General features: G+C 39.6%; 1 protein-coding gene and 1 pseudogene across 1 annotated transcript; both read right to left on the bottom strand.

Moving 5' to 3' along the window:
• Positions 1-5,680: 5,680 nt before the first annotated feature.
• sid4 (secreted immunoglobulin domain 4) lies at positions 5,681-10,643 on the bottom strand. Its single transcript, XM_085356193.1, has 8 exons — positions 10,527-10,643; positions 8,302-8,457; positions 8,085-8,219; positions 7,327-7,499; positions 7,034-7,220; positions 6,763-6,942; positions 6,396-6,662; positions 5,681-6,302 (listed from the first exon to the last, which is right to left on the bottom strand). Exons 1-8 carry the CDS (start codon positions 10,573-10,575, stop codon positions 6,298-6,300), a joined length of 1,152 nt encoding a protein of 383 aa, XP_085212319.1. The 5' UTR covers positions 10,576-10,643; the 3' UTR covers positions 5,681-6,297.
• A 4,898-nt stretch (positions 10,644-15,541) lies between these two features.
• LOC146630922 (pre-B-cell leukemia transcription factor 1-like) lies at positions 15,542-21,452 on the bottom strand (annotated as a pseudogene).
• Positions 21,453-21,459: the final 7 nt, after the last annotated feature.

Genomic DNA, 21,459 nt, shown 5'->3' with positions numbered 1-21,459 from the left:
TCACTACCACAGACTTCCAAGCATGTCACTTTACTTTATACAACGTGTCTCATTCAACCTTTCACACACATTCATTCAAACACTTTTTTAAAATATCTGATTGTTTTCTATTCAAAATTCACACTCAACTCAGGACTCATGGTTTTATTATCTTGCTCATGGATTTTTTGGCATGCAGACTGAAGCATCCAGGGATTGACCCACCAACCTTCTGATCAGTAGATGACCTGCTCCTATCCTTTAAATGTTTTAGTACCTTTTCTAAATTGGTTGGATTAAACTGCTGTGTAGGGATGGTAATCAAGAACTAGTTCTTGTAGAGAACTGGTTCCCAGTAGTCCATTTCCTTGGAATTGTTAGTCTGCTTGCCTGTTGATCCCACTAATTAGTTCCAGTCAGGTTGCTGAATCTGTTTACAAACTAAACACCAGCAACATGCACAAACATCAACACAGCATGCAATCATTTTGTACAAATGTAATGTTTTTGATATGCTGCTTAGCAATGGTGGTGACTGTCAAAGCAGAAACCAGTGAGACTATAAGAGAATTGCTAAGATGTTGAATCTATAAGTAATTTTTATAATGGAATCAGAGTCACTAAATTCTTATTAATTTCCATCTCTACTGCTGTGTAGAGATATTTTAGATGGTGATGGTGTTTACCAATTGCCTTTTCAAATTAAATAACACAGTCACTGATATAATCATTACTTGATCAGACCTCATTTAATTTGCTTCTGATAAGCATTACTATCAAGACAACTTGACATTTCCTGCACAGGCAGAGCAACACTTTTCATGCTTCTGCAAGTGCTAACATGGTGATAGTCAACAACACACGCACTCGTGTTTTTACAGCTTTACTGTTGGAACACCTAGGTCAATAAAACACAACCTGAGCAGGTAAAAATATAATGGATCACACATCGAACAACTCAACAAATTCATATATCATTCATCTGGATCAGAAAAAAAAGAATTATTATGCAGTTTACAGGACTAGTCTCTCTACAGGGATTACTGATTTTTCCTCAGAAAACATTTCAGTTCATTTATACAAGATGATTTAGTGAGATTAGCATACACAGTATATTGTTGTAACATCCTGTTGTACAAACAGGAATGTCTTATTGACACTAAGTGAGATCAGACAGCGTTTGTTAGTCTGCGCTCTGGTATTCATCCTAGCTCTGGAGCCAACACTGTACAGGAACTCCATTCATTATCGCAACATTAGTTGGCCTTCCTATGCCCTAAAGAAAATGTTTTTTGTCTATTTTTTCCCTTTCCTGCTAACTGCAGCCACTTTACAGCTTATCCAGGTTCACCGGAGGGAAACCCTAGCAACAAACTTGCCAGGCACCCCTTTTCCACCTATTATTTCCTCTCCCGTCATAGGTTCCTTCCTGAATGAGAGGGATTTACAGCTGGAAGATTACATTTCTCTATCCAAAACCAGTCACATTTCTCACTGTTGAAAGGAAAACTAATATTTGGGTGTGTTTTCTTCTCTGTGTGCACTGCTATAACCTTTTTGTTTTATCCTCTACTCACCTCTTAAGACTAGCATAAGCAATGTGTGGTCCAGGATATACGTAGGACGCCTGTCCAAGCCTCCTCGAATGTAAACCAATATGATGCTTCTTAAATTGTGACAAACTCTCTGTTTGAATGTGTGCGCACATCACTTTGGTGGGACGTCAGCTGGAGCCCTATGAACTTCTCTGTTTATATCAGGATCCATTACGTAACATGTGTCTATGTCTATTTAACATGTATACAAAGACATACAGAGAAAGAGAGGGATAAGATTTAATAGAGAGTTTGCACTATCAGAGTTTGCACTATTTCACTAAAGATGTCTTCTCCTCTTTTCCACCTACCGTATTTTCACGACCATAAGACGCACTGTGCTAAAAGGCGCAGTCTCAGTTATGTGTGCCATTACTGTATTTAACACACACATAAGGCGCACTGGATCATAGGGCGCATACAAGTACCGTATGCGTATTTAAAAATAAAGCGGGAGCAAACCTGAGTTCGGTACCTTACTCACATTTTTATTACCAATAATCGTCATCATCAACAACACACAAGCATACAAGTGTGCGTATTTAAAAATAAAGCAGGAGCAAAACAAAGTTTGGTACTCACATTTTTATCATCAATCAAACCCATCGAAGTCCTCATCCTCTGTGTCTGAATTGAACAGCTGCGCTAAATCTTCATCAAACATGCCAGGTTCACTTTCTTCACTGTCAGAGTCACTTTCCGTGCCGTGCGGCTCCTCGGAAATGATGCCGGCTTTCGCGAAAGCTCGAACAACAGTGCCAGCAGACATGTTAGCCCAAGCATCTACAATCCATTGGCAAATTGTGGCGTAACTCGCCCGGCGCTGGTTTCCACTCTTGGTTAAACTGTGGTCTCCATCGGTCATCCATCGCTGGATGTGTTTGTCGCCGATGTGTTTGCTGCAGTAGGAGCGGAAGATGGCCAGCTTTTCCTTATAATCCGCTGGAAGTTGCTGCGCTACCGTAGTCCTGGTCCGGATGGAAAAATGGCACCGTTTCATAAAAAGTGAAAGTGAAACTGCTTTTAGCCGAATGGTGACCGTCGAAACGCTTCTCCCGCTCGTTCTTTGCTCGATGATCGCCTTATGTCCGCGGAAACTCAGCTGCGTCTTCTTGACCTGCCGGAGCTTGTTTTCCAGCTTCCTCCACTTGCGAACCATCGATTCATTAATCTTAAATTCTCTCGCCGCTGCTCGATTTCCATGTTCCTCCGCGTAGCTGATGGCCTTCAGTTTAAACTGTGCTTCGTAAGCGTGTCTCTTTGCCATTTTCAGGGTTGTTAAAACAACGATGTCCTGCATAACGCACATACCTGTTCTTTTATACAGGTATGTGCAATAAAGTCAACGCACACACTTCACCCTTTAGCGTTCTCATGGTGTTCTCTACTACGTCCTCCTTACAACACACAGGGCGCACTGCGCTATAGGGCGCGCCGTACTTTTTGAAGAAAATCTAAGACTTTTAAGTGCGCCTTATGGTTGTGAAAATACGGTAAATGAATCTTTATCAGCCTGCATTTGAGGGGAAAAGTCTTCCTCAGCTATCATGTTTATTGCTTTTATTTTGTCTTCTTCTTATTCCCTCTCTTGGCCTCTCTGTGAAGTGAGGGGGCGGAATGAGGTGATAGAGGGCAGATGTTTCCTCCCCAGCTTTGAAGAAGCTTGTAAAGATCAGGAGAGAAACTATCACTATCGGGGTATACGCCACAGAGGCTGGGCGTTTTTACGAGGGAACCCACAATTGCATGCAGCAGATAAAGAGTTGATTCTGGCAACAGTTTTGGAAATGGTAGCTCACTGCTCAACCTTGTGCTGCAGCTGCAAAACCTAAATGTCAACCTAACACCTCATTACGCAAGAGCTGCTTTAACGTTTTTATAACAGCGCAACCACTGATGCATCCTTTTGCAACATGTGTTTGAACACACAGCACTTTGTTCAAGAGGGAGTGGCAGTCCTTCTGTACACAAAGCGCTGCCATGATGAGGCTGTCTTCTTGTAGCCATACAGAAATTAATACTGTGATAGTGCAGTGCGTCACCTGGCACTCCTTTGGCTAAGGGTGCGAGGCCTCAGGTTGCTCTTAATTGCCCCAATGGAGATGTATGTGTGCAGTAAATCCACATACTACCACATTGTGGTCAAGGAAGTGACTGGGAAGTGATACCATGGTCACAAGGCAATCTCATGCCAAAATGATGACATGAAAACCTTGTGTTTAGGGATTTACGTGAAAACCTTGGGTTTCACAATTTTTTAAAAGCAAGGTGCTGCTATTATAACACTTTCTTCTGTAACTCGCACTATTAGTGCTGAAACATACACAAGTGAAAATACAAAATGAAGGCGAACAAGCCCAAAACTCCAGAATACTGAAAAAAACTGCCAAGCATTCCAAAAGGGGAAATACATGCAAAAAAAAGCACATAAACAAATATGCTTCCCCGGAAATGCTCCATGATGCACAAGGGAGTCAATGACACAATATGACCTCGTGGCAACTTAGAAACTTAGGAGTTCAGACTCAAAGGTCTATTTACAGTTGGTCTTGCAATTACACTTTAACACAAGCTCAGTGTGCTGTGACAAACTAATTTGAATTGAAAGGATCAAATGATTTTTTTTCAGGAACTGATTTTGTAATTGACAATAGGTAAAATAAAATAGTAATCAAGTTATCCCAACATGCAGCTCCTCACAATTACAGATGTTCAGATATGAAACTGAGCATGTTTTTTGCATAAATGTTGCTAACACATGTTGAAAATTTATGTTTTTGCTTTTTTGTATATTAATATCAAAAATTAAAGTAACAAAAGAGCAATTTTAGAATTTAAAAAAAAAACACTGTTCATGTGATGTCCAAATTAAGCACATTGTCACTTCCTCTTAGGTCCCAGAAAAAGGAGATGCAATAGTCATGCTGTCATTGCTGAGAGCATTTTTTTTATATAGTTGCATGCTCATTCTTTTTAAACTTATGACCATGCCATCACTGAAACAACTGTGGGAAGCTCTTTAGATCTGGACACAAAACTAAACTGATGGGAATTCACCAAGCAAAGGTCACGACCGTGTGACATTACAAAAACACATTCTTGGCCCAGACTCGTGAGAATTCATATGCTAACTATGACAAATCTGTGCCACTGGTCAAGTGGCTCAAAGAACAAATAATGACGTGAAGACATTTCATGTTTTAAAATGTTAAAAGTCCGTCTCTCTCCGACTTTGTCATGGTCCCCGTGTCTGCTCGGCCAGCTCCAAAAGGCCACATGTGTTTGGTGTACATTCTCCTCTCTCCTCCCCGCCAGGGCGGAGCTCACTGCAGGCTCCCGCCCTTGGCACACACCTGCATCTCGTCAGGCTCTGATTACGGGTTGGACTCTTAAGGCCGGGACGCAGACAGCCTCACCGCTGGATGATTATGCTAGACACATTAGTGAACCTCTGCCTTGAATCCTTAAGCTTTGTAAACTTGCTGCGATCTCTGTGTAATCTTATTTTCTCCTGTGCACAGTTTTCCCCGGACCCGTGACTAACCTGTTGTTTCAACCACTGTAAAGAAGAAGAGCTAGTATGTGTGTGACTCCAATCCCGGACTTCCCTTTCGGACCTAGGACCCCCGTTCCCCTCACTGTATATATCTGCACCTGGTGATTGTGTAAATAAACGTTGTTTTCCCCTGAACTCTGCTCTGCGCCTGAGTCCTACTACACCGCATGACAGACTTCATAATACTATGAAGGAATAAAAACACGTTACTGAACATTATTAAATGTTTAAACTCTGTAATGGAAGATGTTTTTTCATATTTGGTCGGTTATGAATTGGTGACATCTTTGGTACTTATGAAATTTCTTCCACACTACATATAGTATGAGTCTGGGAACACACAGATGTGAACAGGCTGCTGCACAGCTGCTAGGTTGTAATTTTACTTTGGGGGTTTTTTCAGCTATTTTTTCTGTGCATTTTGGTATTTTTTGTCATTTGTGGATCTGAATCTGAAATATATTTCCTCCCATGTGGTTGTCTTGTATGTTTTTCCCCTTCAGAAGGCACCCTAATGTCTACACGGTCATTTTTACAAGCAATTTTTAAACTCATGGATATCAAATGAGTGGTTTAACTGTTTATGATTGCATTATTATAGCTCAAAACGTGCACAGTCCTAATATAAGTACACTTCAGAAAAAAAATATTTCTTCTAATACAGATTAGACAATTTTGTTTAATATGGTATACAGTGATTTGATTCTTAACAAAGGCTTTTATAATGTTTTGTACATTAGATCAGGAACGTTTCTATCTTGTATCGTTGCATTTTGACAGTGTAAGCTAAGGAGAGGACAAGAAGGGAGGAGGACAGTGTGCAGATGCATTCCAGTGGAAGAAAAAACTCCCACACATACATGCTGTTAGCTGTCAGTCGATGCAGAGTTCCAGTAAAAGCTTCCTGAAAGCTGATACGAGACAACAACAATAGTAGGAGTAAAAATTTTCTGCAAAATATGAAAATTAACCCAACATGCCTAGTAATGCCAAATGTTTAAATCTCAGCGTAATTTGCTTAATCAAACATCAATGTAGATGAACCTATTAATTATTTTCTCTGGTTTCTTTCAATTAAACGCCAGAGCGTCGACAGCATTACGATCCATTCTTGCACAAGGTGTAAGCACTGCATAGATGTTTACCAACGAGACACGCTGGGTTTTCTTAAGCTGCAAACAAAACAAAAAAAGCAAGATAGCATTAGAATCTAAAAGAAAGAGATCATTTGTAATCATGAAACCGCTCACTTTAACTCAGCTCACCTCTTATGATCACTCTGGTTGTAGCCTCAGTGGAGCCAATGTGGTTTGTGGCCACACATTTGTATGTTCCACTGTCGCTTTGTTTAACTTTGGCTATCAGGAGCTTTCCGTCATTTGTGAGCTCTGCTGTGGGGGACAGGCTGGGCCGGCCCACCCGACTCCATGTGAACTGAATGGGATGAGTGCCGTGGGCAAGGCATTGCAACTGCAGTGCATCTCCGGGTTGGAGCCTCACCTGATCGGGTAGGATGGTGGTGTATGGGGGTGCTGTGTGGAGAGGAGAAAGATACAATTTTGCTTACCATGAGCAGTGGCAAGGACTCTGGATGTGTGGGATCTGTGTTTAAATATCCTTATGTCCACTCACTCTCCACCTCCATATCTGAGTAAGCTTCACTGTAGCCATGTATGTTAGTCGCGTTACAGATGTATTGTCCCGAGTCTTGGCGCCCCACGCTGGTTAGTGTTAGAACTCCACCATTAACTGTGTGTTTCCATGGCAGTGGAGCTCGTAGCTTGGACCAGGTGATAAGAGGAGGAGGGGAACCTAAAAGGGAAGACCAGATTTGAAGGGCAGAATGAAAACTGAGAAGCAGAACTATGAGTCATCTAAAATATGAGCATTATAGGCATCTTACCACTGGCCTGACACTCTATTGTGACTGTATGTCCCTCCACTGCCGTAATTTCAGTAGGGGTCACTGAAGCTACCGGCGACCCGGGCTCCCTCTCGACAATGATTTCAATTTTGGCCTCAGTCATCCCCTCAGTGTTTTCAGCGAGGCAAATATAAACTCCCGAGTCATCTGGATGTATCGCAGGAAACTGAGAAAACAGAATATCATTTTCTTTTTCATTCATTTGAACTATTTTTCTATCCTAAATGTGAAAATCAGTTTAACCAAAACTTGAGCACAAGTTAGTATTTCACCTTGATGGTGTTGACATCATTTTCTTCAGCGGTAACCAGCTTCAGGGTGGAGCCTTGGCGTTTCCAGGACAGCGTGGGATTTGGCCTGCCTTGGGCACGGCATTCCACCGACACGGCCTCACCTTTCCTGACTCTCAGCGGCCCCGAAGGCGTTAGTCGTACTTTAGGTGCGTCTAAAAGCAAGAAAGGGATACACTACACATACTGAAAACTCTAAATATGCCTTTTTTCCCCTTTTTTTCTTTTTTACAAAAGACTGACAGCAAACAGTTGGTTATGTATGCCTACAGCACTGTAATACGTAGTTTGCTCCTATATGATGTTGGTGTCAGTGCAGAACCAGTTCTGCTTTGGTTCCTTTAAAAGAACCAGCCCACATTTCAATATAATGTTACATAGAATTCAATAGCAGAGCTTAAACTAATTTGGGAAGAAAATCATGGCGTATCTTAGAGAGAATTTGTGGAGATAGCGGTTACCATAGCTACTGTTTCCAGCGTCGGGTCCCAACGCTGTCTGATCTCACCACCAGCACCGGTCTTTTTACTCAGTGAAACCCTAAACATTTTATTTTTAACATCAATTTTTTCCTAAAGTTTCATTAAATACTAATTTACCCTTCATTAACAAAAGTTATAGTACATTTTTACAGGGTTATGTGTCATTGAAAACATCTGTATATAAAATGTGTTTCCAGGGAACCCACGCTTTCTGGTTTTGCACAGTTGGGAAAAACTGGACTTTGAATACAAGCTCACATTTGACGGTCAGCATAACGCTGGCGGTGCTGCGGCCGGCAGCGGAGGACACCATACAGCGGTACTGCCCGTGGTTTCCAGGTACAGCGCTAGTAACCGTGAGCACAGACCCATCAGGACCGACTTTTATGTTGTCTACAGGGAAACAGGGAGACTTAAGTTAGACCTTACAAATGCTGTACAATAGTGATTGTTTTAACATGTTGTCTGTCCTGACCTGGTAATGCTTGGTTGTTGGCCTTTTTCCACTGTACCTCGAGTGGCCGTGGGTTAGAGTCTGTCAGTTTTACATTGCACCTAAAACTGACAGACTCTCCTTTGCGCACAGTAGCAGCTCGTGGCTCCACTGAGATGACGGGAGCCTGACCAGCCACTGCACAGAGAAACACAACTATCAGCACACAGTAAATACATACTTTAATTAAATAAACTTTGTGGCCACACACTTTATTATTTTAAGTATTTTAAGTAATGAATCTGCAATGACTTATAGTTCAGGCAGTCTTTTTTCTCAGAATATAAACATAATAGTGCTTTCATTGTTAATTCAGTTATATTCTATTTAGGAAATACTTGGCTTGGACATTAAATGTAGGTTGCAGTGTTTGTGCTGCTTTACGGTCATATTAGCAACAGGTCACTGAGGTTACTGTAGAGTTTAATGACTCCTGGCCAGTGTTCATGTTCACAGTTCAGAACACAGTTCACATTCAGTGTTAATTAAATTGCTGTTCCTGTAGCTATACTAGCTTTTGATGTAGTGTCAGCATATTGCAAAGAGCTCTAGATTTTATTACAAAATTCAAAAAATAAACCAGGTTATTTATAGTCACTTTGTGTGAATGATTAGTTGTTATTATTATTAAGTCATCCAAACTAATATAAAGTACATTTATAAAGTGCAGATTATCTGTCATGTTCATTTTACTGCTCAATTTAGGTAATGGCTTATTTCAATTCTTCATTCTTGCATTTTTCTAGGAACTGAGTTTGAATACTTATACTGCGTGTAAGAATACACGTACGTCTTTGTGAACCTTTTGACACATCTGGGTAAAACACAGAGTACACAAACGCGAGCCCAAAGCAAACAACCCGAACAAATACTCAGACTGAACGGGCAGTCGATGACGAAACAACAATGTACAAAAGATGAGGTATTTTTCTCAATGAAGACTTTGCTGAATAACATCAGAACATTGTTAGATGTGTTTAATTTATCTAAATCACACGTGGAGTTTGAGATAGCTGTCCCTTATATTTAAGTCTGGGGAGAAAAAAGTCTGTTTCAACATGTCTGTGAAGGTTCTCAGTCATCCAGGTCATCGTAGTCAAAGGAGCTTGCAAAGAAAAGCGTCTGGACTTCTTTAAGTTACTTGAAGACGTTTCACCTCTCATCCGAGAAGCTTCTTCAGTTCTAAGGTCAAATGGTGGAGAGTCCCAGATATAAACCTAGTGGGAGTAACCCCCCACAGAGGGACAAAAGGACCCCATGATGATTTCAACATGTTTGTTTCAACAGTTAATGCCTATCAGTATTTTGCTTAGAAAGTACTTTTATTCCAATGGGAACTACTGCAGTCTGTGAATAATCCCCAGTGAATCTTGCAGGTATTTTTATTCCAGTGGGTTCAATCTTGTTTCAGTTAGGCCTTTAAAGTACTTAAACAGACATTGTGTTGCCATCTTCCAACAAATGCCTTTCTCCTCTTTCATTAACCCTCCTGCCATCCTTTAAAAAACTCACACCCATCACCCTAGGGACCATTCTCAGCCACGCCATAAAAAGACCATATATCCATATTTTATTCCACTTTAAATTAGCCAACCTTGTAAAACTACTTCTCCCTGAAATATTCATGTAAAGTTTTAATTATATTTTCGTTGTTTTAACCCTTCAAATCCCAGTGTTATTACATGAGCGCCCTGTGTTATAAGCCCCAAAAACCAAAAAACGAAACTAAATGTTTCCACAAAAAACCAGTTGAAGTAATATGTGATTGTCATTATAAGTAGGCCTTTAGATGGACCAAAGATTGGCACCAACATACATTTTGACCTGCCATTATTTTTTTTGCATTTTTTTTGCAATTTAAAAATTAAAACTTCAAGGCCCTGAGTCTTCATTGACATCCAAGAAAAGAAGAAAAAATAAAATCATATGATGATAATTTGGGGTTGAAAAATAGCGTTTATAATGGAAGTCAATGGGCAGAAAATGGTCCCCAGGGTGATGGGTGTGGGGATTTCTGCTGCTCAGCCATTTTAGGCTGATTTAAGGAATTCACACTGGAATATTAACATTGACAGGTAAAAACTATCCTGTGGCAAGTTTGGTTATATTCCACTGAACACAGTGGAAATGGCAGCCATTTAACACATAGCAGTGGCACAAAAAGGTCCCAAGAAGGCAGGAAGGTTAAATCAAATGAAATGACTCACCTGAGTATATTAGAGAGAACAGGATCAGAGCCCCACGTGATAAATCCATGATGAACACAGAGCAGACTAACTTTCTCTGCTGTGCAACCTCGCTGTCTGTCTTTCTGTCTGTGCCTCTTATCACTTTCAACCTTTAACCCCTTACCAACCCCTTACCCTATTCAAATATCCTCTACAAATGCCAGTTAGCTATTAAACGGTTATATTTTTACAATCTTTTTCAGTTAATTATTTTCTGATTCTGGTGACCTGAATGATATATCTTTTGAGCCAAGACCACGCCAACTAAAACAACTAATTTCACACAGTTGACAAGCACTGAACTTGCAGGAGATATATGGGGAAAAGCACCGGAATTAGATTTAGTGAGTGTTTTATTAATTATTTATAAGTCTGTCGAACTACAGGAGGACTGTGATTTTACTGCTATGCTTTAGAGGATTATTCTGCTTTCCAAGAAAATAACATTCCTGCAGTGAAAAGCCTCCGTGTGTCTGTATTGATTGGTGAGCTTGGTGATAGTGGCTGATGAAACTGATTTTTCAGGACTGTGAAAACAGAGCTGCCCTTGTTTTTGTACTGTGTGCAGATAATGACAGTCATTTATATGGAATGTCACCAGATATCACTCATAAGAACATTATTGTTTGTCATATTAGATAAGCTCATATCAACATTTTAACATGTAACTCTAATAGAACTACTGTTGGAATAATAAGCTGGTGGTTTTTATTGGATAAAATATAAAATGCCATGTAGCAAATAATGAGTAACATATTTACAGATCAACAAATTACTGTAACTAAAGAATAATAAAAACTGTTTTAAATTACTTAAATACTAAAAAACTAACATTCCACGGTATCAGCATGGTCATTTATCATACAAATTATTGATTACACTGTGTAGCACTCACTTCATTATCAGATATTTCACAGAAACAGTCCATCCTGGCAGCTCTCACTCTCTAACTTAATCAGTTTGTCCTCTTACTCAAATGTCTTTTGAGGACTGATTTTCTAATCCTGGAAGAAGAGATTTTCACAACATTCTCCTGTTTTAAAATGAACATTAAATTAGCCAAAACATTAAAACCGGGATCAGTATACAGTTCTGATCTGGATGATGTGATTGCAGTTATATGGGAACGTCTGATTCACTTTTTCAGTGAATTCAGTTCTGCAGTTAATCAATCCCTATGCTTTAGTTTGGCACAAAGAAGTCACAACTTCTTTTTATACTAACCTGTATGTGTTCAGCTGAAATCCTTGTCAGACAAACACACTACCAGTCAAAAGTTTGGACACACTTTCTCATTTAATGGTTTTTCTTTATTTTTATGACTATTTACATTGTAAATCCTCACTGAAGGCATCAAAACTACGAATGAACACATATGGAAGAATGTAGTGAACAAAAAAGTGTGAAATAACTTAAGCATATTTTATATTTTTGGATTCTTAAAAATAGCCACCCTTTGCTTCGATTACTGCTTTGCACACTCTTGCCATTCCCTCAATGAGCTTCATGAGGTAGTCACCTGACATGGTTTTCCAACAGTCCTCTAGGAGTTCCCAGAGATGCTGAGCATTTGTTGGCCCTTCTGCCTTCACTCTGCGGTCCATCTCATCCCAAACCATCCTGATCGGGTTTAGGTCAGGTTACTGTGGAGGCCAGACCATCACTCTCCCTCTTGGTCAAATAGCCCTTACACAGCCTGGAGGTTGTCCTGTTGAATAATACATGACGGTCCAACTGAATGCAAACCTGATGGGATGGCATGTTGCTGTAGGATGCTTTGGTAGCCATGCTGGTTCAATCTGTCTTCAATTTTGAATAAATCCCCAACAGTGTCACCAGCAAAGCACCCGCACACCATCACACCTCCTCCATTCTTTATGGTGGGAACCATGCATGTAGAGACCATCTGTTCACCTTCCTTTTCTGTGTCGCACAAAGACACGGCAGGTGGAACCGAAGATCTCAAACTAGGGCTCATCAGACCAAAACACAGATTTCTACTCGTCTATGTGTTTCTTGGCCCAAACAATTCTCTTCTGCTTGTTGCTTTTCCTTAGTAGTGTTTTCTTAGCGGCTATTAGACCATAAAGGCCTGATTCACGCAGTCTCCTCTGAACAGCTGATGCAGAGATGTGTGTGCTACTGGAACTCTGAGTGGCATTGATCTGGGCTCTAATCTGAGTTGCTGCAATTTCTGAAACTGGTTACTCAGATGAATTATCCACAGCAGCGGTGGTGATTCTTGATCTTTCCTGGGGCGGTGCTCACGTGAGCCAGTTTTGTCGTAGCGCTTGATGGATTTTGCGACTGCGCTTTGGGACACACTCAAAGTTTTAGCAATTTTCCAGACTGACTGACCTTTAGTTCTTAAAGTAATGATGGACTGTCATTTGTCTTTACTTAGCTGACTGGTTCTTGCCATAATATGAATTATAACAGCTGTCAAACAGGGCTGTCAGCTGTGCACCAACCTGACTTCTGCACAGCACAACTGATTGTGCTCATCTGCTATTTTGAAGAATCTAAAATATAAAACACAAGTTTTGAGTTATTTATCAGTTTTTTCTTTGCTACATAATTCCATATATCTTGCTTCATATATTTGAAGTCTTCAGTATCTACATTGTACAAAGTAGTAAAAATAAAAAAATAAAAAAACATCAAATGAGAAGGTGTGTCCAAACTTTTGACTGGTAGTGTATAAGAGATATATTTCATGATTGTAAAACATATTACCATGGTTATTTTACTGGATCAGGATAAACAAAGATCACGTTTTGGACAAGATCACTAGTCCAAAATCTATATACAAAGAATCTCCAAGAATAAATAATAAGAATTTGATTTGCTGACATTCACCACAGTGACTTTTTTTTTTTTAAGTCTGAATAAATAAAGAAAAGAGACGCCAAGAGACAATAAAATTTTGTGAGTATACATGACCTGGTTACAAAGTCCCCAGATGCCAATTTAGATGCAGTGACATGTGAATGCCCTCTAGTGGTGTGGAGAGTGGATTGCGCACAGAAGCAGCACTGAATGTTCTAGAATGAGACCACAACCCCCTTTCCTCATAATGGTTAAGTAAAAATACTTACCTGTTTAAAGATGAGAGAATTTGAATTTATTAAAATCATATTATACCAAGTTTGTGTCCAAAGCGACTCTACAGAAACTTGTTGAATGACAACGGCTTTATTTGTTAAGTGATGTTTGTCTTGTTATGTGCTTTTATAAAAAGAAAGAAAGATACAATCATAGCTTCAAAACCTAAAAAGAACAGCATGCATCTTTTGCTTTATTAATAGGCTACAGCGTTAAGATGAAAGGTCCACATCTGGTTTAACACCACATGCAGGCTCTAGTCCTTTTTTTAAGTTATTTTCATTTTTATGATTAAAAAGATAGTAGTGTCAGCACAATTAAAATGTGAGAGGTTAAAAGAGAATCCCAGAAAGAGGTGTACAAAAGCACCACAAATCCAAATAAAAGAAAAGTTTGGGGGAAGATCTGTCCGTGTTCGTTTGTGACGCCACTTGACGCTGGCCTAGTGGGGAAGGGATAGTAGTAGTAGTACGTAGTACCTGTGGCCTAGTGGGGAAGGGATAGTAGTAGTAGTACGTAGTACCTGGTCAGGTTCACAGTCCATCACACACCATCAAGCTAAAATACCTATGATGAAATTCTAATCGATACTGTAGAAGGAGTAAAGATTCTTGTAAACAACAAAGGGACAGACAGCAGACGCCACTCTGCGAAATAAGTGACGTAAGCCTATCATTCATTCAAACAGATGATCTAAAAATCCTGCTTATGTGTGTTTAAGTGTTCGGTCAATAAATCTGATTCTGATACAACAAAAAGCCATAGCCATGACTTTAACCACTATTAGTTTACAGCTGACGCTTCACTTTTAGTGAAATTTATAAGTACGTTTTTGGTCGATGACACACAAGATGCCAGAGAAGTGCAGACTTCAGCTTTTTTTGCAGGGTTTCACAAATATACTGCATTGACTGTTTGGAAATTACAGCCATTTTTATACAAAGTAAATACGGAATTCATTTGTAACAAAATGATATTTCAGTTTGAGCTACGATTTTTACAATGATGACGACTTTTTAGTCTTGATCTGTAATCTAATGTTAATATTCAGGAGCTGACACGGCAAGAACGATTTTAACATCAAACCTTTTGGGGGGGGGGGGCTCAGCTCCCAGGTTATGCATTAATAAAAGAAGAATAGTTAATAAATTACTTGACTTTTATGTCACAAAATACTTGTTAAGGAAGTGAATAATGCTTCTGGCCAAAGTCTTCAGCCCTCTATAACTCTGGAGAAGTCAATTTAACTGTATCTGTCACAATGTTTCTTTCAAAAGCAGCCTAATTAGTTGGATGGCTGATTGCATTGTCTAAGATTAATAACAACGAATGACATTCAGTCATGTGGCATTATTTACACTGGAAAAATCAGACTGATTGCCACCCTGATTTTTCCAGTGTCTATGTGAGCAGCACAAGTCTTATTTATTCATGACAAGCTTCACTATTGAAGAATCCAGTGCTTATGTGTGTGTGTGCCACATAAAATTAGTATGTTACGATCACAAGACATTTAAACCTGTTTTTGTTCTAACCTGTACCGTCTCCAAAAGACTCTAGAATATAACATTAAAATAAAATGACAAACAAAATTAAAATACATGATTATTGTTCATTTTAGGCTACTGCAGTTATTTTCAGGCATGTTAAAGTGAAATCTGGGGCTTCTTGAGCACCCCCTAAAATGGGTTCAAACTCGCAGTGCAGTATGGGTAAAATGTGGCTATAGCACCTGGGACACAAATAGAAGTCTCTGCAGAAAGCAAGTGGTTGTTCTTTGACCTTGTTTCATACTCTACATCTAGTAGATGAGGCTAGAACAGCAATGTGTTAGACTAACTACTCACATGGAGACAGAGAGGATGAAGAACAGCACCTCCAGTGACTCCTCAAAGCCTCCCATCAGGTGGGGTACATATTGCTGGGTATCCTCCTGTTGGCACATCGGGGGACACTTGAAGAAAACGTTTTCCACACATGCATGAAGAAAAGATTTGCACACACATTTCCATAATCAAAAAAAAAACAAAAAACAGACACCTGGTGGCTCTTCTTTGAAAGTGTGATAAATATTTTTATTTTTCTCATCTGGCCATCTTCTGAGGGTTTCCACATTTTCATTTAGAGAAAGGCAAGCTTGAGGGTGTATACCTGAGTTTGGTGTAGCTGGAGAGTTGGCTTGGCTGGAAAGCGAAGACACACTTGTCGCTGTCTTCATAGCATAAAGGCTAGCGTCCTCCTGGAACTTTGCAATATTCTTCTTATACCGAATCCTCTTGTTTCCAAGCCAGTTGGCTATCTGAAAGAATTAAGATAAGAAAAGGGAGCAAGTCAGCTGGCTTCTTTAGATTAAACCAAGTGCTATATCTGGTCTTTTTTAACCTGAGCAACAGTGATGCTGCACTTCTTGGCCAGCTCCTCCTTGACTTCCTCATTAGGGTAAGGGTTGGCCAGATGGGAATAAAAACATTCATTCAAAATCTCTGTTGCCTGTTTGCTGAAATTCCTGCGTTTCCATCTGATGGCAATACATATATAAAACACTATTTAATTAAAAAAATGCCGGCAGACACTTGAAGACTAAACTTAAAGATGAGGCAAGGAAATAAATATGAAAACCAACCTTGCATCCAGGAACCTGGAACGTAGGATCATGACAGCTTCACACGTGCTCTGCTTTAACTGCGTCTGGATAGCCCTGAACTTACGGTGGATGATTGAAACCATTCGCTCAATCTCTTTGGATGAGATGGGTCGCGTGCGGGACTGCTCCCTCAGCAAGTTGATCACATGGCTGGTGAATTCATTGCAAGCCTGATTGGGATGAAGGCAAAGAGTTCAGGCGTGAATGTGACCAAGAGGGCCAAAGACAAGAATTCTAACACACCTCAGTGATGTAGTCGACACCCTTGTCTGTTCACCCTAAAGTCTCTTAACAACACACCTGTTCATATTTTTCCAGTTCCGCATGATAAATCTCTCGAATTTGAGAGAGTTTCTCTTTGTAGTCCACATGTTCTAAGCTCCCATCATCAGGCGTTCCTCCGGCTGCTGCGGCCACCACTGCTGCAGAGGCTCCACCCTTCTCTGGACCAGCAACCCCCTCTGCTAACAGCATATTGTCCAGTCACATTATCTGAGCATTTGGAGGGTCTTCTTGTTGGACACCTTGGATACTCAGGGCTATAGAGCAGAATATAAACTGTGATGGCCACAATAGATTCGAAATAAATCAATCAAGTTCAAGACATGCAGCATGTCAAGCATCTCCACTCTTCACATAAACTTCATTTTTTCATTTTCTGACACATTTTTGAATAGTTTGTACTGAATTTAAAAACTACTTGAACTGATAAGATCTTAATATGTTCAAAATGTGGAGCATCTTTTAATCAGTGGCAAATAGAAGGTAGATACAAAAGCTCAAAAGGAGCTGACAAAAAAAAAATGGGAGAATCACTCCCTATCCTGCTTGTGTGATACTGCCATCAGAATTTCAACCTCCGCTGTGTAGATTTAGAAAACAGCATGAACAGTACAATCAACCCCAAAGACATTCAAACTTTTTAAGATTAATCTTAATATTCTGATTTGACTAGTCAGTCTCCTCTAAGCCGCATGGCTTTAAGGTGGTAATGATAGTGAAGCAATGCATTTAAATGTTGCAGAAAAAAAATTTAACCAGCACAAACCAGCAACGCTGCATCAGCAGAACACTTTAATGGTTCAATTTAATTCCATTAATGCAACACCAGTTCTCAGCAGTCTTTACTTTGTACAAAGACCCTACAGTTTTAAACTGATGACCCCAACGATCAATCGCCTATGAGCAAGCATAGTTTCAATTCAGTTTGATTTATATAGTGCCAAATCACAACAATAGTTGCCTCAAGGCACTTAGTATTGTAAGGTAAAGACCTTAGTGTCTGTTGCTATGGTAGCAATGGCATCTTTCCTTATCAAGTCCAAGGAAAAGAAAATGCAAGAGACACACACACACACTCATCTTCACCCACATGCTGTTAATTAATTAACACCAACTCTTAAGGAGCATCAAAACACTCAGTGAAAAAAATTAAAGCTCATTTGAGAGGTTGTTAATGTGCACAGTTATGCAAATCAGACGGCAATTACAAGGCAGTTTCAGGTAGCATCTCCCATTCATAGTGTCTAACAAGTGCTATGACAGCCTTCGTATCTTCACATCCAGCTTAACCTCTGCAGGAATTAGAGAAACGCACCGCAGTACACCAACGCTGTGATCACTTTATAAGGCACACCAGTGAACCGTATTACTGTAGAGCACTAGTACTACACTGGTCTCATACAACAGTATTTTTAAGATGTTCAGTATTGCATAATTAAAGTATAAGTAGATAGCAATTAGCAGACCGATGTGCCACACTGACAACTACATCACATGTAATCCAGAAACGCGATATTTAACACATTTCTAATGTAGCCCACCCGAAGTGTTTCCATGTATGTGTGTGTGTGAGCTTCTCCAAAGCCAGTAGATCACAAACAGTAAAGATCAGAGTATCCCAAACCCCCAGTTTTTCTCTGTGCCTGCACTGCTCATTTATCGCCCTCTGTGATGCTCCCTGATGATACTTTACATAATTTGCTGTGTGTAGTTGTGGATTCTGGCACATATTAATAATATGATCCAAAGAAATAAGATTAAGAATTCATACAATATAATTGGTTGGATATCATTAACAGCCACAGCTGCACACAGGCAAGCATCCTAGCTGGAGTATGAATATTTAACAGCACATTTCAAAGTGCACTTTTTTTTGACGGCCCCCAAAAGATCTTTTTTGTTCCAACAATCCTGCTGCTAGTTCTGAACTCAGCCCCGCTATTTTCCTCTCATATTTTATAAGTCTCACTTTCAGTTTGTGTTGTTCACATTCATTTAAACTACCTCTGTAAAAAAGAGCATAAAATAACAGATAAATAACAGAAGATTAACAGAAGAATTCATGCTGGTTCATTTGATTAACAAGGTCCAAAAGGACAGTTATTCATCGCAACACTTAAACGTCATTATTGTTAGTATTGTTTTACCACATTGAAAGGTGTATCCCTAAAATTTACTGGTGAGGCATAAGAGTGCATCGTTATTTGTATTTAACAAAAAGCCAGTATTTTCCAAAATCTCAAACAACTTAGTGCAGTTTATACTGACTTGGTCATACAGAAGGTTGTGAGCTTAGCACCTCTCAGGAAAACTATAGTAAAAAGAAGTATCCTGTGTTTTTGAGAAAATAAAAGACATTTTCTTAATTAATTACCTTGCTATGTCAACATAAATAAAGTATTTTCTTATCTTAAGATGAGCTGATTGGAAAGCATATGATCACTTCTATGCTGGTTTCCAAATTCTACCAAACTATTTTTGTTACACACACGCGCACGCACCTTTCTTTATGTCATCTTTTCCAGCCCTCATTTTCCCCTCATGTCCGATTTTGTGAATCTGGGCTCTCTTAGTTTGAAAATAAGCAGGTGAGACAACTACTTAACTTGGAAACTCTGAATCCTTCTTGCTGCCACCCTTAAGCTTCCTGTTTCCAAGCTAACTGAGGTAATACCAAGGAGTACGGTGCAGTTTGTACTTTTTGGGGGTGTTTTTTTTTCAATAAGGAAAAAGTTGCCGACTGATATTAAATTACGAATCTTTCCTGCCTAGTTAAATATAGATTTGTTCACTTACTGCAAATTCAAAATGAGTTTGGAATAAATGCAGGATAAGAAAAGCAGGAGTATTATTGTGAGTCTAAAGTCACTGAGTCAGTCTTTCTTTTTCCATATAAACAATTAGACCTATTTAAACATTGCATCATCTCAACCCCTGGCGCAGATTCCTTATGTCAATAATAACAGATTTGATGATCCTGTTGCTCCCATGTATTTCTCAGTTAAAAGCGTCTGTTGTTATGACGCTCCTCCTGCAGTAGCACTTCTAGCCTTTTCACCATCTGAGCATTTGGAGGAGAGCATCATCAAAAATCATCAAGAAAGCCAGCAGAGAATGAGTTTTGGAAAAATACCATGGCAAACTGTTGGGGATAGAGTATGACACACTGAGCACAAGAGCAGGAGAGGGAGAAAGAGAGATGCATTAATGACAAGTTTCATGAGGACGGGAGAAAATGTAGACAAACTAGTGTACATCCTGCTTATGTGTCTCCAATCTCTCTCGCTCTCTGCCACAGACGTGTCATCTGTCATGTCATGTGAGTCACTACCTAAGATATGAATAGCAAATTAAATCTTCAAAAGGGATACAGTTTATTTGCAGTCTTGTTTAAATCCCTTATCCTTACACACTGACTGACTAAGAGTCATTCAAATGTAATAAAAAGTCAACTTTAAGCCTAAAATTAACCACAATAATGAATTTGATGAGAGCAGAAGTCTTGTATTAGCATGCAATGTGTCTTTACTGGTTGATAAATATAGAAAGAAAGCTACATATGCATCTTACCTGTATTTTCTTTGGTCTCACAGGACGCTGAAGAGGGCAGGCTTCATTCTGTGGCAGTTTAAAGCATGTTTCCTTTCATGGAAAATCATAGAATGTAGCAGAAAGACAAAAGAGTCTGCATTAAAAAACAATTCTTTGTTATTATTAGTCATAAAAAAATGCTCTTATCTAACAGATAAAGCAATTTTCCACAAATGAACTTTGACCCTGGAGTCTTCTGTTGATAAACCATCAGAGGTGAGAACGCAGACATACTTTGCACGGTCACCTGCCCGATGCAAAGTTTTTGCTATAACTAATTGCAGCCGTGTGACAGAAACAGTAACAATACTGATCATTTTTCAGTAAATTTACAGTAAATCAAGCACCCAGAAGACAAAACCAGAGTATTTCTGGTTTTTATTTCGGCAGCCTCGCCTCTGTCAGTGCGTCCCAGGGCAGCTGTGGCTACAACATAGCTTGCCATCGCCAGTGTGTGAATGTGTGTGTGAATGGGTGAATGACTGAATGTAGTGTAAAGCGCTTTGGGGTCCTATGGACTAGAAAAGCGCTATACAAATGCAGGCCATTTACCATTTACCATTTATTTTTTTGCTAGAAAATGCTAAGTCTTTGGAAGCCAATAAAAGGAGAGGAGCTAAAATGTCTTGTTTCAGATGGTGGAAGAACGAATGGATTGCTGCCGAAGTCCAGTATTCTAAAGATTCATGAATGGCACTGTGTGTTGAAGGGGTTCCGGCAGTCTTATAAGTAAATTACAGCAGATACACTGTGAATACACTCATATAATAAATAAAAAAATTCAGATCAAGAACTCCTTACTCAGATCAAATCCTTTCTCATTTTTTCTCTGGTTTATTTAGTCATTATTTAGCATTACTGCCATGTTGGTCAATGAATCACAGGTGACTTACAAACTCAGCTTTGTATTTATAGTGAGATGATGGATCCTGTTGGTCTGGGCTATGGGATAAAGATGGAGATATTCTGAGGTGCAAAAGGATTCAGCAGTATTGGGGATTGGTAGTTTCAGTGTGTGATGAGTGAGAAGTGGAACCACCATTCAACTCGGAGGGATACCGAATCCCTCCAATCCAGTGTCTCAAATCTAATTCTCACGTTGTACCTCTGTTATTACCTGGCCTGGGCCTCATCATCTCATCTGTGATGATCTGCTGGAGGATGTCGCCGATGTCCTGCAGCGGTTGGCAATTGTTATGGCATTTCCTATTATTGTGTGGCTTATCCACTTCCTCTCCAGTTAAACCAATATGACACAATATCTGGTGGGCTCTGTTCTCCATACCTCCA

Source organism: Diplotaxodon limnothrissa, linkage group LG6, assembly GCF_057381915.1.
Source record: "Diplotaxodon limnothrissa isolate DT_005_m linkage group LG6, D_limnothrissa_male_GT1.1, whole genome shotgun sequence".
NCBI classification, from domain to species: Eukaryota; Metazoa; Chordata; class Actinopteri; order Cichliformes; family Cichlidae; genus Diplotaxodon; species Diplotaxodon limnothrissa.
Note: the sequence above shows the minus strand (reverse complement) of the source record. Positions and strands in the feature narration are given on the sequence as shown.

Coding starts and splice junctions, on each gene's coding strand:
- sid4 (XM_085356193.1), bottom strand. CDS start 10,575: ATGGATTTATCACGTGGGGCTCTGATCCTGTTCTCTCTAATATACTCA. Junction 8,220..8,301: donor CAACAACCAAGCATTACCAG/GTCAGGACAGAC, acceptor GTTTCCCTGTAG/ACAACATAAAAGTCGGTCCT. Junction 7,500..8,084: donor CGTTATGCTGACCGTCAAAT/GTGAGCTTGTAT, acceptor TCTTGCTTTTAG/ACGCACCTAAAGTACGACTA.